The sequence below is a fragment of the Centroberyx gerrardi genome, chromosome 18 (genome assembly GCF_048128805.1).
Source record: "Centroberyx gerrardi isolate f3 chromosome 18, fCenGer3.hap1.cur.20231027, whole genome shotgun sequence".
NCBI lineage: Eukaryota > Metazoa > Chordata > Actinopteri > Beryciformes > Berycidae > Centroberyx > Centroberyx gerrardi.
Window position 1 is genome coordinate 23,204,001 of NC_136014.1, and position 16,107 is coordinate 23,220,107.

At 42.9% G+C, this 16,107-nt stretch overlaps 1 protein-coding gene across 1 annotated transcript in view; it reads left to right on the forward strand.

Moving 5' to 3' along the window:
- The window catches only part of mdn1 (midasin AAA ATPase 1), a 70,373-nt gene that overhangs the window by 23,858 nt on the left and 30,408 nt on the right, over window positions 1–16,107 (forward strand). The window contains exons 34-57 of the mRNA XM_078289809.1: window positions 180–440; window positions 1,104–1,301; window positions 2,138–2,346; window positions 2,449–2,571; window positions 3,105–3,302; window positions 3,553–3,660; window positions 4,332–4,520; window positions 5,086–5,175; window positions 5,279–5,542; window positions 6,040–6,304; window positions 7,246–7,405; window positions 8,010–8,126; window positions 8,215–8,423; window positions 9,157–9,305; window positions 9,975–10,174; window positions 10,435–10,658; window positions 11,454–11,567; window positions 12,236–12,365; window positions 12,844–12,950; window positions 13,182–13,315; window positions 14,076–14,242; window positions 14,669–14,789; window positions 15,227–15,440; window positions 15,733–15,973. Of these exons, the coding sequence (XP_078145935.1) occupies window positions 180–440; window positions 1,104–1,301; window positions 2,138–2,346; window positions 2,449–2,571; window positions 3,105–3,302; window positions 3,553–3,660; window positions 4,332–4,520; window positions 5,086–5,175; window positions 5,279–5,542; window positions 6,040–6,304; window positions 7,246–7,405; window positions 8,010–8,126; window positions 8,215–8,423; window positions 9,157–9,305; window positions 9,975–10,174; window positions 10,435–10,658; window positions 11,454–11,567; window positions 12,236–12,365; window positions 12,844–12,950; window positions 13,182–13,315; window positions 14,076–14,242; window positions 14,669–14,789; window positions 15,227–15,440; window positions 15,733–15,973 (4,192 nt within the window). The remainder of the gene's footprint in view (window positions 1–179; window positions 441–1,103; window positions 1,302–2,137; window positions 2,347–2,448; window positions 2,572–3,104; window positions 3,303–3,552; window positions 3,661–4,331; window positions 4,521–5,085; window positions 5,176–5,278; window positions 5,543–6,039; window positions 6,305–7,245; window positions 7,406–8,009; window positions 8,127–8,214; window positions 8,424–9,156; window positions 9,306–9,974; window positions 10,175–10,434; window positions 10,659–11,453; window positions 11,568–12,235; window positions 12,366–12,843; window positions 12,951–13,181; window positions 13,316–14,075; window positions 14,243–14,668; window positions 14,790–15,226; window positions 15,441–15,732; window positions 15,974–16,107) is intronic.

Here is a 16,107-nt window from a genome sequence, read left to right on the forward strand (position 1 = left end):
TTATCGTCCAGCCCTACATATGAGGCTTTAGATTAAACAACAGAAAAAAAGAAAACATTTTGCTCACTGTTCCAGTTCTTACACTTTTGACAATATGTACAAAATAATCATCTGAATCCTACATTTGTTATTGATATGATTTCTTAAGAATATAGTAATAATTTGATCCCCCATCGCAGGCGGAGACGTCGCGGAGCTGATGCTGGACTTCATCGACTGGCTGACGCAGCAGGACTTCGGCCGGCGCTGCATCCTGAGCGTCCGGGACATCCTGTCCTGGGTCAACTTCCTGAACGCCGTGTGCGAGCGCGACGAGGATGGCTTCATGACCATGGGAGCCATGGAGGACGAGGAGGAGGCGGAGTGGGACCTCCGACTGGACACGGTCACTGCCTTCATCCACGCCGCCTGCTTGGTCTACATCGACGGCATCGGCTCAGGTGAGCGGACGGGTTTCACCGGCGCTGTTTTGTGTTCCCAATTGAATTAAATCAAACAATTAACCAGGAGGGACTCAAATTGGCCACCCAGGGGCTCTGTGATATCACGTGAAAGCAATTTGTAGGTCTTCTAAAAGATGTATTTGTTGGAAAAAGTGTATCACATAGGGCTGCAACTAACGATTATTTTCATTGTCGATTAATCTGTCGATTATTTTCTCGATTAATCGATTAGTTGTTCGGTCTATAAAATGTCAGAAAATGTCGATCAGTGTTTCCCAAAGCCCAAGATGACGTCCTCAAATGTCTTGTTTTGTCGACAACCCAAAGATATTCAGTTTACTGTCACAGAGGAGTAAAGAAACCAGAAAATATTCACATTTAAGAAGCTGGAATCAGAGAATTTTGACTTATTTTTCTTAAAAAATTACTCAAACCGATTAATCGATTATCAAAATAGTTGGCGATTAATTTAATAGTTGACAACTAATCGATTAATCGTTGCAGCTCTAGTATCACAGCATTAGCAGAATGTCATGTAACATTTCCAGATTTATAATTTGCCATACAAAGCAGGGCAGTTTTTGCTGCTGGATGGAATTACTCACTCGGTTTTTGGAGTTTTTGGAGAGTACGATCTGATGAAGTGTCCCTCTCTCGCAGGAACCACTGTGTCCTGTGCAGACAACGCTCTCCTGGCTCGCCGGTTATGCCTGGGCTTCCTGCAGCAGCGGCTGAGCAAGATGACCAAGCTGGATCAGGAGATGCTGGACGCCCTGCGGGTCTACGACACCGGCCTGCCCAGGGAGCCGCAGTGGGGCGACGACTTCTTCGGCATCGACCCCTTCTACATCGCCTTAGGTTTGGACTCCGATACTTAGAAATGTCAATTCTTAATATTGTTGATAATGCACGTCACGTAACCCGTATCCAATACCGATATGAACTGACAGAAATGTCGAAAAGACACGTATACCTATGCTTCTCTCGCTTGTTTCAAACACGTTTTGGTTGTGTTCAAAGCAAGGTCCCCACGGGTCCTTGAAATCCTTGAAAGTTTGTGAATTTGAGAAAAAAAAACCAAGGCCTTGAAAGTTTTTGAAAATAGACATAAATAGACATGGGTCATTGAAAGTGCTTGAATTTATATATTTTGTGCAAGAATAGAAATTGAAGTTCTTTTAATTGTTGTCTGTGAGCTTCTGTAAAGCCTGCTAGTTCTCATTATAAAAATTCTCAGTGTTGTAACAGTAATTAACCGTGATCCGTGTCTCAAACTATGCCGTGTTGGGTCCTTGAATTTGAGGGAATTGGGCCTGGAAAGTCCTTGAAAAGTCCTTGAATTTGATGTTTAAGAAGGTGTGGGAACCCTGTCAAAGAATAAAAAAAAAAAAGGAAATCCACACTCTCAAAAAGATATCTTTATTGATTTATTTTACATGTTTCAAATAAGAAATATGCAGCTTGGCAAACTGACAATAAAAGACCTGAAAAGAAACAAACATGATGGAAAGGGTTGTGTTGGGTTTTATTCTCAGTTATCATACCTTTTCTTAGTAGTGTTTTCATAACGTTTTCCCTTCTTGCGCCTGAAGCAAATGCTGATATAATGGTGTATAATCGTGTGTATAAGTGGTGTATAATGCAGTATCACGATTTATTTATTTATCACGATTATTCTCTTTATTTCCCTCCAGGGCCTCAGAGTGAGAGCCGCAGCCTGTCGGACTACGCCATCGCGGCGGGCACCACAGCGGTGAACGCCCAGAGGCTTCTGCGGGCGTTGAAGCTGCAGAGGCCGGTGCTGCTGGAGGGCTCGCCCGGCGTGGGCAAGACCAGCCTGGTCGCCGCGCTGGCAAAGGCTTCTGGGAACCACCTGGTCCGAATCAACCTTTCAGAGCAAACGGTGAGCCGGCTCTTTTGATTACGCTGCGGACTGAGCTCCAAGGAAAAGGAAAGTTGGGAAAAGTTGGAAAGTTTTACTGAAAATAAGTTTACTCCCTGGCAGGATGTGACGGACTTGTTCGGGACAGACCTGCCGGTGGAGGGAGGGAAGGGGGGAGAGTTTGCGTGGCGCGATGGCCCCCTTTTGGCTGCTTTGAAGGCGGGACACTGGATCGTCCTAGATGAGGTATGGACCACTGTTACCATATATGATGTTTTGACGTTTTTGTACACCAGTTTTTAGGGCTTTGAACTAGGGCTGAACAATTAATCGAAATTTTATCGAAATCGCAATATGGCCTACTGCAATTTTCAAATCGCAGGAGGTGCAATATTTGTTAAAGGCGAAATGTGTCAAAATACCATTTTAAATGAAATATTGTCGTGCTGCAGAGATGTCCTGGCCTACACATCATATTCTACAGACTTAAGAAAACATCTTTGTTTGGTACAGATCCCCGCAAAAATCACACCATAATCATTTTAATACGTTTTTCAATGAAAATGAGAATAATGATGTAAAAATTATCATTCCCTCTAATATCGCAAATCATATCGCAATTGCAATATCAGTCAAAATAATCACAATTAGATATTTTTTCAGAATCGTCCAGCCCTACTTTGAACCTTGTTCTTTTTTAGTGCGCAACCCCTAAAACCCCCTAAAACAAAACGCCCAGATCACAAACCGACTCATGCCTGTGTTTCTCGCGCCGACAGCTGAACCTGGCCTCCCAGTCGGTCCTGGAGGGCCTGAACGCCTGCTTCGACCACCGAGCGGAGATCTACATCCCGGAGCTCGGCATGAGCTTCCAGGTTCAGCACGAGAAGACCAAGATCTTCGGCTGCCAGAACCCCTTCACACAAGGCGGCGGGCGCAAGGGGCTGCCCAAATCCTTCCTCAACAGATTCACTCAGGTCAATAACAGTCAGATGTTATATAAAAAAAGAAAAAAAAACCTGCTTGAGATTTTTGTGAAAAAGATGTATGTTTATTCTAAAAAAATGAAAAAAATATGTATGTTTTTTGTAGTTTTATTATGTGCCTATTTATTTATTTCCCTGCTTACTTGCTTATTTATTTACTCACTTAATTATGTATTCATTTATTTGGTTCATCGATCTCTCAGGTTTGGTGAAATCTAATTTGCCCCCTCTGTGCTTCCAGGTTTTCGTGGACCAGCTCACCAGGAAAGACTTGGAGTTCATCGGAGACTCCATCTTCCCCAACATCGATAAGGAAATCATCGCTAAAATGGTGGAGTTTAGTAATAAGGTGCGTTCCTCTTCCCCCTCTGTTTCAGTGTCCCGAGCTTCTCTGTGGGACTGTGCGCTGGACTGGAGTGTTTATGTTGAACTGGAAACTGACTCTGCTGTGCCAACTAACAACAATGCCCACTGGCAAGTTCAGCAGCTGGCAGTGTTACACACATTTAAAGCCATTAGTGAGTGCACAAGAGACCTAATGCACTGTTCGTTTTATTAAGGTTATATACTGTAGGTCATAGTTTTGATGTTTTTGCAGGGCCTCTGCATGTCTAGAGTCCTGAAAAGAAATATATATTCTATACAAGTATTGACAGAACTCTTTAGTTGTCATATGGCAATGACCAGACATTTTGTATAGATGTATCATTGCTGTCATTTCACATTTTGTGGTATCTGTTGTTAAGAATAATCTTCAGCTAAAGTGTTGAAAATGTTCAAATCCAGTCAAGAAATTAGAAAATGTCCTAGAAAAAGAATGGGATTTGGAAATGGAAAACATGGGAATCATCTTGGAATCAGTAATGTTTCATCTTCTCCACCTCAGATTTATTGCTAGTTCTAGTTTCCCCACAATGTGTTTCATACTGTTAACTTCCATTGTTACCTTCCTTTCAGTCTTAGATTTATCTCAGCTCATTTTTGAGTTTTTTGTCTTCACATCCTGCCCCCCTCTGTCAGCTTGTCCATGAGGTGTCTGTGGAGAGGCGGTGGGGTCAGAGGGGAAGCCCCTGGGAGTTCAACCTGCGCGACATGTTCCGCTGGTGTCAGCTGATGCAGGCCGACCAGTCGCCAGGGTTCTTCAACCCAGGCCAGCATGTGGCCTTGGTGTATGCTGACAGGATGAGGACAGAGGCAGACAAGGCCCAGGTGTGCTGTTTTAACCCTTTGCTTTCTCTTGAGTGTCCCATCTGCAGCACGTTTTGCGGTGGCGATTTTGCATCCCTCATACTCTGCATTCTGTTGAATTTTGGAACACAAAATGGCACAAGTGAAACCCAGAAAATAAGCAGTGATACTTATGAATCCATCAGATAATCAATGATACTAATGAAGCCAAATGATAATCATTGATATTAGGGCTGAAAGATATTGACAACAAATCTAATTGCAATGTCGTCCTCTCTCTATTAAGCAATTAATTGCAGCCTCTGCGATTTGGAAATTACAGTAGTTCATGTTGCGATTTCGATTTTTTTGTTTTTATTTTTGCGATTTTTTAAAGATGTTTTTGTTCAGCTCTAATTGATCGTAATATAGCGTAATTTGTGCCACTTCTCACCACTGAGCGTGTGTCAAAATTGCTACTGTAAACACAAAGGGTGACCAATGACACAGATTAACTCATAGGATAATCAATATAATATTGGAATAAAATATAATTTGCACCACTTCTCACTAGAGGATTTGTTGACTTCTCTGTCCTGTCCCACAGGTGTTGTCAGTGTTCAGGAAGGTGTTTGGAGAGGACTTCGAGCCGTACACAGGCTCAAGACAGTTCCACATCACTCCGCTCAATCTGCAGGTTCGTCGAAATCCCCGAAACTTCATCTCGTTCTTCAGCGGCAAATGTTTTGACTCTGCAGGACCCGTCCTCAGCCTCGTTTGCCTCTTGTTTGTCCTCCCAGGTGGGCTTCTCAGTGCTCCAGCGCAGCGGCGGGGCCCCCGTGGCTCTGGACCCTCCGCTGTCCATCACACACCAGGCCCTGCGGCCGCTGGAGTCCCTGATGAAGTGCGTGGAGATGGGCTGGATGTCCATCCTGGTCGGCCCCACGGCCAGCGGGAAGACGAGCCTGGTGAGGCTGCTGGCTCTGCTGACGGGCCACCGCCTCAGGGTCATGGCCATGAACAGTGCCATGGACACCACCGAGCTGCTGGGAGGCTTCGAACAGGTAAACACAGAGGTTTTTGAATTTTAGTCCGTTGTTTTCTCTTGCCAGGCACTTGTCACACTGTCACCTCTTTTAAAAAGCAGGCTAAAAACATTCCTTTTCTCTGTGGCCTTTTGCTAAATCATCTGTATGTAGATGTAACAGGTGTCATTATTATCCTTAACTATTTTATTTTTACTCCTCTCTTGTATGGAGGTTTGCTAGCTTGTTAGTATTTTGAGACTTCCAGATAATTAAATTATAATGATCATGCAGTTGTTTGAAAAGGTTATGGGCAAATAGCAACACCATATACATTTCACATAAATTAACACAGAAAAAACACTGAAGAGAATTTATCCTATTTATCCTATTTATCCTATTTATCCTATCCTTTATCCTATCCTATCCTAGCTTCATTTTTCACAGAAATGTATAAAAAAAAGTGTTGTTTTGAATTTAAAGCATTGGAACGTCTCTTAAACATCACGCCGCGCTCTCTCTCACCTCTCCTCCAGGTGGACATCATGCGGCCCTGGCAGCAAGTGCTGGAGAGCGTGGACTACATCGTCGCCATGGTAACGCGGCGCGGCCTGATGTCGCTGGACGTCGGCGTCCAGGACACGGAGTTCCTGCTGAAGACGTGGGGCCTGTTCTGCCGCTGGCTGAAGGAGGAAGGGCTGGAACGGACCGGGGGGACGGTGAACTCCGAAGCCCTGAACAAACTGGAGGTCATCATCCTCCTGCTGCAGAAACTCAACACCAAGCTGAAGGTGTTCACAGGTAAGGTCCGATAAAAGAGGAGATACTTTAAAAAAAAAATCAATTAAGAGCTGGAATTAAGATGAAATGAAATAAGATGAAACTTTAATCGTCCCCGTGAGGAAATTGGCCTTTTTGTTTTCCTCTTAAATGTGGAAAAATATTTGTCATATTCTTTTTTTTTTTCATACTTTTATTGCAATTAATTCATAAATCAATACAACCACAAAATGTCTAGTATATTTTCATGTCCTTGCAATTTTTTATTTTTTCCATTTTTTGTATTTTATACACCCGGTGATACACACAGAAGAAAAGAAAGAGGAGAAAAAAAAATCAAAATAAAAAAAGGAAAGAGAAAAAAAAAAAACCCAAAAAACAAGAGTAATTACATATTCATCCATATATACACATACATACCTATACACACGTGTGCACACAAATATTTATATGTACATAAATAGCTTCATACATGCATACGGATATATCTACACTCACATATATAAATTAACTAAAAAAAGTTGTTAATTATACTAACTAAAAATAACCAGGACAAACAAACGAGAAGAAAAAGGTATATGTGTGTATGTATCTACTCCTCCTCTAAGATGTGTTCACTGAGTATGTCTATGATTATTTGTTTTCCCAAGATCTGCCTCTGTCATATTCTTGATATTTTTAATTTGTCAGTCGATATATAGCGAGGGGAATGACAGATTGTCTCATAGTTTAGTTAGTTTAGTTTAGAGTTTTTACTTACACAACACATACACACACCCAAGCTTATCTCATATCTTAAAATTGCCGTTCTTTCTTGTTTTCATTTGTATTTGTCTCCTTTTTGTTCTGTAAAGCACTGGGTTCTTAAATAAAATGTATTTTACCTACTGTCTGTCTATCATTTTTTTTTTGGTAAGCATAACAATCTCATTCCAGTACTGTAATTTGTGTTTGTCCCGCAGACATGTCCAAGCTGCAGATGGACTTCACGCTGCTGAAGGAGCGCCTGGCCCAGCTGGAGGACGGCTGGACCAACGGGGGCTTCGAGTGGCTGGACGGGATGCTGGTCCAGGCCCTGCAGGCTGGAGACTGGCTGCTCATGGACAACGTCAACTTCTGCAGGTGAGGAAAAGGCAGTGCTTGTTACCTATTTATTTGTCTGCCTTGTTGATCTGTCTGTAAAAACTATTTTCCTTGGGATTTAGTAGGAATTGGATGGTAAACATCACTGTTCGGTTGGGTTTCACAAGGGGATAATAGTTTGAAAGCCACTCAGATCTACTCAGAAATCTACTTAATCTGCTCAGAAATCTACTTAATCTGCTCAGAAATCTTAAGGAAGGAAAGGAAAAGGGTGTGAAATATCTTGAATATTAGAAACTGCCTTAAGCTGGTCAGAGAAGGAATTACAAGGTTCCTGACTGTGCAGTTCTGGAAAATGTATGGAAAATGTATTTAATAATTTCCAGGTCTAGAAAAGTTTGGAATTGCATGAAGTCTGGAAAAGTATGAAAAAGCTGTTGTTCAGTCCTAATACACCTATGAGTACACATATGGGAAATTATGGTCTGGAAACTGTTTTAGAATTGGATTTTGAAATGGAAAATGTCAGGAACCCTTTATAGATAGACCTCAAGAGATAAGTAAGCAAAGACAAGCCTGGAAAACTACTTTGGCGCTTTTTTGGGGGGTTTGAAGTAATCAAGTGTTGTATGCTCGTGTTCAGCGCCTCTGTACTGGATCGCCTAAACGCCCTGCTGGAGCCCGGCGGATGTCTGACCATCAACGAACGCGGCGTCATCGACGGAACGACCCCCAAAATCAACCCACATCCCAACTTCAGGTACTATGCAAAATCATAGAGCTCACTTTTTGCGCATCAGGCCATGGAAAGCGGTCCAGGCTCAACCGCTGTGTGTGTGACTCTGCAGGTTGTTCCTGACCATGGACCCTCTGCACGGAGAGATCTCCAGAGCCATGAGGAACAGAGGGGTGGAGGTTTACATCCCAGGGGAACACGAGGGGGTCTGCTGGGACGCGCTGGACCTGAAGACGGTGCTTCACACTGCGGGGGTGACCGGGGATTGCGTGTGTGATCTGCTGATCGAAATACATAAAAGCATCAAATCCGCTATCTGGGGTAAGCACAGAGATGTTTGTGTCTGTAGAGAATGTTTCTTAAGTGTTATTTGTCTCTTATTGTTACCAGACCAGTGGCATTATATGCTATGCTCAGATAGGCAGTTTTTTCACATATCTGATACAAGTCGCATGTTTTTGCTCAATCTGAACAGCAAAAACCACATGGAGTCGCATCGTTTCTGATCAGATTTAAACCAAGTTCTTTGGGAGCAATTCAAACCACATCTCTGAAAATATGACTCACTCTGACCACTCAGATCAGATTTCAAGTTTTTTTATTCCGTCACTTCCCACACGACACATATTTGACATCACATGTTGCGAAAATAAGAGCAGAGAACAACAAACAATAGGATACCGCTGCCTGGGCAAATGAAGAGGTTTCCTGCCTCCTCTTATTGCAACTTAACAAGAAAATGTCATCATAAAAACAGTCAGAATAGGCAATGGTAATGCTTCTATCTTACTAGGTAAAAAAAAAACAACCCACGCCCTTAGTCAGCCTGTTGGAGTGACAGCAAATGATGATACTGTCTAAACACACAAATGCAATTTCCTCACTTGTAAATTACAACATGGACTCTCCACCTTTTATAGATCAGATTTGGAAAAATATATCGGATTGACCTTCTGTCTGAACATAGCTGTAGTGCGTCTGTTCGATCAGTCTGCAGAGCCAGTAAAATCCTCCTCCTCCTCCTCCTCCTCCTCCTCCTCCTCCTGTGTCTCAGACTCCCCTGCCTCCTCTGTGGCCTCCCTGCTCCACGCTGCCGCCCTGCTGTCCTGTCAGCTGCAGAGAGGCGTGGACCTGCCCAGCGCCCTGCAGCATGCCTGTGGAGAGGCTTACTCCCTCTGCCAGCGCACCACCGCCAGCCAGAGGGTAACGACACCCCCCTTAACACTGTTTCCCCTTCTGTTCTGCTTGTCTTCTCTCCACTGTCAACTTAACACACCATAGTGCCTGAACAATAAACATCTTAAAGGTGCTACATCTAGCATTTGTACACATCAGTATTATCGTCAAATTAATTGTGATACCTTGGTATAATTACTGTAAACAAATGAAGCAATGGTCAAGAGGATTGGTAGCCTTGATCTCACACCAGTGGTCTTGTCAGTGCAAGTTTTCTCAAATTTGAGGCTACATTTCCCACAAACCCTGTTACTTCTTGTCACAAACAGGATGTTGTTACTTGTCTATGTAGCGCAGTGTGCTTTTGCTTTCTCTTTTGGCTTCACTGAAGAATGTTTGAAGTGATTTTTCCATCGGCCTTTCCCTCATTCCACCATCTGCCGTTGCCAGAAACTCTGAAAGCTTTAGCTCTGTTTGCTCTGGGGGAACAGCGCCCTCTTCCTGTTTTGTGCCATAAAGCAATCCAGCAGATTTCCTGCCATATCTGACCAGGTGGTACACAATGTAAAATGCGGCGTAGAGGTTGCCAATGTTCTCGATTGTTATGGATATTATACTAATGTCTCAAAATGAATGTGGTGATGATTTATTGATTTTAGGATAGGTATTAATAAATACTGCATTCTGTCCCTCCAGCAAGCCCAGCAGGTGATTGAGCAGCACTTGGCCATCCTGGACACGGAGGACTGGGGCAGCGGGCTGCTGTGCGCCGGAGTCTGGCCCGACGGCTTCCCCTCCGCCCTGCTCTCCACAGAGGACTCCTGCTTCTCCTCAGTCCTGCGGGACGGGCAGGTCCTCTCCTTCTGCCTCAACACCCTCAGCCTGCAGGGCAAAAGGTCAGACTGCAGTATAGTGGTTAAGATACAGTAGCATACCATGTAGCATCTGTGGACAAGTCTGACTCACGCCTGTGTCGTATTTCACTCCCTCTCTCTGTCACTCATCTCTGCTGTCACTCTTGACTGAATAGTGTCTAATAAAGCAGAAAATTTCATTGAAGACGTCCCGGGAAAGGCCTGCCCACACTTATATGAAATGGTCACAAATCATTATTTTAAGGCATTATAGATAAATAACATTGATTGTGTTCGCACAGGAATCGCCCCCTCAGTCTGAGTGACCTGCAGAGGGCGTTGCAGAGCAGCGGTGTGCATGAAGGCTTGCTGTTCTCTGGAGGAGTGGTGGATCTGGAGGACGGAGACGCTCTGCGGCTGATCCCCACGGCGGTCCGACTGCTCACAGAGAGAGCCACTCACGGAGACTGGATCCTCCGCAGCAACTGGCTCTCTCACCTGGGGAAGAGCTACAAATACGCCCCCGGTTGGTTAATTTATTAAAGACTATTGACATACCACTTTGTTTATTGAAATGAATGAGTCTGGATTTATGGCTGCACTATAAACAGAAAAAATATAAAAATTGCAATACTGACACCTGCCATTTTTTCCAAATTACAAAATACCCAAACATTTTAGAATTAGAAACGTTTTTTCAGACTGCCTCCTAAACAAGGTATTCTTGTTTCTGGCCTACAAATCAAGTTGTATGAAATCAGTGAAAATCTTGCCTTTTAGTCAAACTTGCCCTACTCCCGTAACCACATTTTGTACATTTTTTTTTTTTTTTTTGGATAGGAATATCATATCAATATGTATATAAATATGTTGTAAGATTTCACTTTGTATGTATATTCAGTGCTTAGGAATTTAGTGCATATCAATATATATATAAGTGTATATAAAGAAGAATATGTATAGTAATATGTTTGTGAGAAAGGATATTGTTGGTTATATTTTCTGATTTTAATATCATTTGGTTGTTTTGTCTGTAAGTGTCTTATCTGTTGTCATGCTTTTATGTTTTGTGTGGACCCCAGGAAGAGTAGCTGATGTTCTGCATTAGCTAATGGGGATCCTAATAAAATCCTAAATCCTAAACTGGTAAAATCCTACACATTCCAACCTCCAAAGCTGTCCACATGTATTGCAGTTTATATCGCAATCGCATTAGACAGCAAAAATAGCAGTGGAACTTTTTTAGTCGATATTGTGCTGCCCTATCCAGAACTACTACTGCGTTTTGACCCTAAAACAAGGTGACTCTGCACTCTTTCAGATCCAGCGCTGGTCCAGGTGGAGGCAGGAAACCGCGCCCTGAAGGCCGTGTTCAGCAGCAAACTGGCTGTTAAGGGCAAATCCCTCACAGAGCTGCTCCAGCCACACAGCACAGGTAAACTAGCTTTGGTTTCCTTGTTCTGCCATAAGAAATTTCCCTCTTTTTGTATGCATGAGTTTTTATTGCATAGTTGATGATATTGCTAGTTGTGAGGAATACGCAGGGGGAAGTATCTCCATAGTGAGTCATTAGGGCTGCAACTAATGATTATTTTCATTGTCAATTAATCTCTCAATTATTTTTTGTATTAATCATTTAGTCTATAAAATGTCAAAAATAATGACAAATGCCCATCACAAGTTCAAATGTCTTACTTAGTCTGACCAGCAGACAAAAACAACAATAAGTGTTCATTTTATAATGATATGAAACTGAGAAAAGCAGCAAATCTTAGAATTTGTGAAGCTGTAACCAGCAAATGTTTGGTATTTAAAATGACTAAAACGATTAATCAATTCTCAATATTATATCGACTAATTGATTCATCAACCAATCGTTTCAGCCCTATGAGTCACCTCACTCATGTTACTGGAGAATCAGGGTTACAGTCATACATTTCCACAGAAGGAGAGATTGAAGTTGTGCACACAGTAACATTATAATAATAATCATACAGTAGAGGGCCCGATTTGCTGAAAAAACACATATATGCTCTGGATAAATGTTAAAAGATGTTCAGGATTCCACCTCTAGTTAATAGCCATCCTCTGTTCTGTTGTCAGATGAATACAGGATTCTGGTGGACATGCGCTGGAACAAGCAGTACCTGGATATTCTAGCCAACAAGTGCAACTTTGAGGATGAGGAAAGATACATGGAGTTTCTGGAGGCACTGAACGCCGTCGCCAACAGGTAGGAGGACGACTGTTAACTTTACGTTAGTGTTTGTTACTCAAACGCTTGCAAGTAGACTAGAGTCAAATGCAAGAGACAGTATGATGGAAAGATCTGGAATTTCTGGAAGATATGGAAAATTATCTTGATTATTTCCAGTTTTTGAAAGGTTGGTAATTGAACAAATACTCTGGAAAAGTTTAGAGAACTGTTAAGTTAACTGCACATTTTATGTAGCTGTAGATGCACTGTCATTTCAACAATTATGATATTTGTTGGGAAGAATTGTCTAACTGTAGAGTGATGTAGTTTGAGTGATCTTGTTTACAGACATTCAAATCCAGTTAAAAAATGATGGTGTGTAAAGGTATGCAATTTTGAAATGGAAAATGTTTATGAACCGTATTGAAAAAGATGGAGGATTTCTTTCAACCGTCAGCCAGCTAAAACCAGTTCCCTTTATGTGTAGATTGATAATGATTTGTTTGTTTCTCAGGATTGTTCTGATGATGGACAGAGAGGAGAGATCTGTCATCTGCACCTGTGCCATCAATCTGTCTGCACAAAACTGTGCCCTGAGACTAGCCACCGCCTTCAGCAAAGGTATGCAGAGACACAAGTAGAAACATTATACTTAAAGATAGGAGAAATCTGACTCAATGTTGATTAGTTGAGATTTTGTGCTTTTTTTTGGCCTGGATCCAACCCTCTAAATGTCTAGTTAGTTAGTAATGCCTACTTTTTTGAGCGCATACATTTTGAGCATGGGTGGCTAAAGTGGTATTGTATAATTCAGAATGAGTATGAGGCAGCTTGTTTCCTCCTCCCTCGCAGGCACTGTGGACATCGGCCACCTGCCCCACCCGGTGCTGATGCACCTCCGGACCTTCTTCGACCTGTGGGACTCGTTCACCCTGCAGGCGGTGCAGAGCGGACAGCCGTACATCTCAGACCACATCATGTTCGAGGTGAGCGCTCGGCCCTTCTCAGGGAGTCACTTCACATGCAGGCTTTTCTTTCTCTGGGTCATCCTTTAGGGAAATACTACTACTTACTGCTTACTTAGTTCTAGTACCACTATAACTACTGCCTCTATTACTAACACTATTGCTAATACTAATACCTGATATACTGATTCCTCCAATGTACTACTACTAATTTTTTATTTTTTATTTTTTTTATTAGTAATTTAAAAGCACAACAACTCAAAGGAGTATCATGACACAATCCCAGAGGATAGCACTTAAAAGCATTACTAAAAATACTTATTTCCAAAGTGGTCCTCGATGGAAACAAACAAACACAATACATGGAAACAAACAATTTGATGGAAACAAACAAAATTACAGGATAAACCTACTAGCCCCCCTTGCAACCCCTACTACTACACTACTACTTATAGTAATTTTATTACAGTACTGAAACTAATACTGTTATATCAATACTACCTCTAATACTAGTAGTAGTAGTACAAGGTGTTTTACACTGAAAAAAATAGAACCACCTAGTCAATACAGAGAGAGGAGAATGAAATCAAATGAAAGAAAATAATGCAACAACAAAAATATGTTTGGGTAAAATAACTAGAAAATCATTAAGATGAAGCAAATCCTTAGAAGTATTAATAGGATCTTACAAAACAATACTGAGTTGCCACTTGCCGTGATCTCCTCACTCATGTTTCCTCTGTGTGTGTGTGTGTGTGTGTGTGTGTGTGTGTGTCTGCAGATCCTGCAGCTGCTACAGTGGCGGGATCGTTTCTGGGACGTTTGCAACACGCTGCCGGCCGACTCCCAGGGCGTCTCTGTCCTCTCGCTGCACTGGCAGTGGGTCCAGAAACACCTCATCCTCCGGCTGCCGCAGCTCCTCCTGGGAGACGCCGCCGCCACCTTCGAGTAAAGACTTCTCCCTCAACTACATAATTGTTATATTCTAATGAAGTTAGGCAATTTAACATTAAATTTTAAATGTTAACTCTGCCAGCCACTTTGGCAGGTAAACAGCCATCAAGTGGAGGTTCCTTTATATTCTAAAAATTAGCTAGGATGCCAAAATATTGATGGTGGCTGCTGAATTTCAGAATCAACCACTCACTGTGGCTAGTAGACCAAAATGTTGATTTCCTGGCCTTGTTTACAACATTAACAATTACAAATATAACATTGCAGGTGTAGTATGCGACCGTAATTATGACTACAGTATAGTATTTTCATTTTACAACTACTTTTACCATCAGTATTGGTATTTAGTATGTCAACTATTTTATTTTACGATGTCTACCACTCTAAAAATATCATTGCTGTGATATCACTGTACTCCAGAGGACAGCAGGAGCTCCAGACGGTGTCTGCAGCGATCCAGACTGTACTGTCCACCCCGGTCTCTGTGGCCACGGCTCTGAAAGGCATCCAGAAAACCCTGGGAAAAGCTCTCCCATTCAAGGTGGGCAGAAACTTGATCAGTTCCACTATTTGCAGGTACTCGTTTTTAGTGTTAATAAAAGTGTCTGTCTATTGGTCTTATCTAAAATAGTCAAGTCAATTTAATATACATGTCTGGGGTTGACAGCTTACCTGACAATATCTTCATTGCTCTTATGCCGTAAACCCTGTCCATCTGGTACATTAAGCAGGTTAAAAAAACGTTGAAAAAATATTTGCACCAGGTCTGAGTACTATGAAATAAGTACTATGAAACATCTGTGATTGGATTTACCCACTTGAAAACCCTTATAGTTTACCTACAGTCACTCCTTTCCCTTTAACACCTGAACATGGTTTATAAGTAAGCTCTTATGCGTGGCTATAGCAGAAAGGATTTCCTGAAAACTGAAAATTGTGTTGCTCATTAACACCATTCCTCCCGTCGCTCTTCTCCAGTTGGAGTCAGTTGCTGAGTGTGCTTCTCGGCTGAGGGTGCTGAGCAAAGCGCTGGACGTCAGCGACCTGCGGCTGGACAGCGGCACCGGCCCGTGGAGGCAGGAGCTCGTCCGCCTGCAGGGCGCCGGACTGGGCCTGGACACCAAGGAAAGCCTCCTGGAAGCCTGGGGCCTCGTTCTGCTAGCAAACAACCAGCTGGATCCCCAGAAGTCTGGTAAGCTCGTGCCACAGAGAGATCATTTGACCGGTTTTATTCCTTTTAGGAGGAGATCAGATCTATCCAATGTTTTTGTGATTCCTACTGGTCACAGATAGTGGTCAATAAAGATCATAGATTACTTAAAGAGTAACTGAACACCAAACCCAATTCTGTGTAAAGCCTGCCATCTAATGGTAAAAATCATGCTTCCGGTTACAGGACTGTCTCTCTCTATTAACCAGGTTAGGGTTAGCCTGCCGCCTCAATACATTCCTCATTGCCGTTTTACATTTTCTCTCCACCTCAGGAGTCTTGGAGAGGTTGGTGTCGTGCGTGGAGCAGCAGCAGAGTCAGATGACGTCCAGCGGGATGCTGGAGGTGCGCGCCATGTCCGGGCAGGAGGAGCCGGGAGACGGCATCCACCTGGCCAGGGAGGAGCTGCAGCAGCTCAGCCGCCGGGCCCAGCTGTGGCCCCTGATGGAGGAACTGGCTGTACTCAACCAGCTCCGGCTCAGCACAGACCTGCTGCAGCTGGCCCTCACACAGGGGTAAAGCCTAAAGTCCCAGCGAAACTGCATTTTGAGAGCGTCAGGCTTCCTTAATTTGATGTTGAAAGAGGATATGGGGGCGGGACATAACGCGAGGTGGGATCATTCAAAAGTGTAAACCAATGGGATATCAG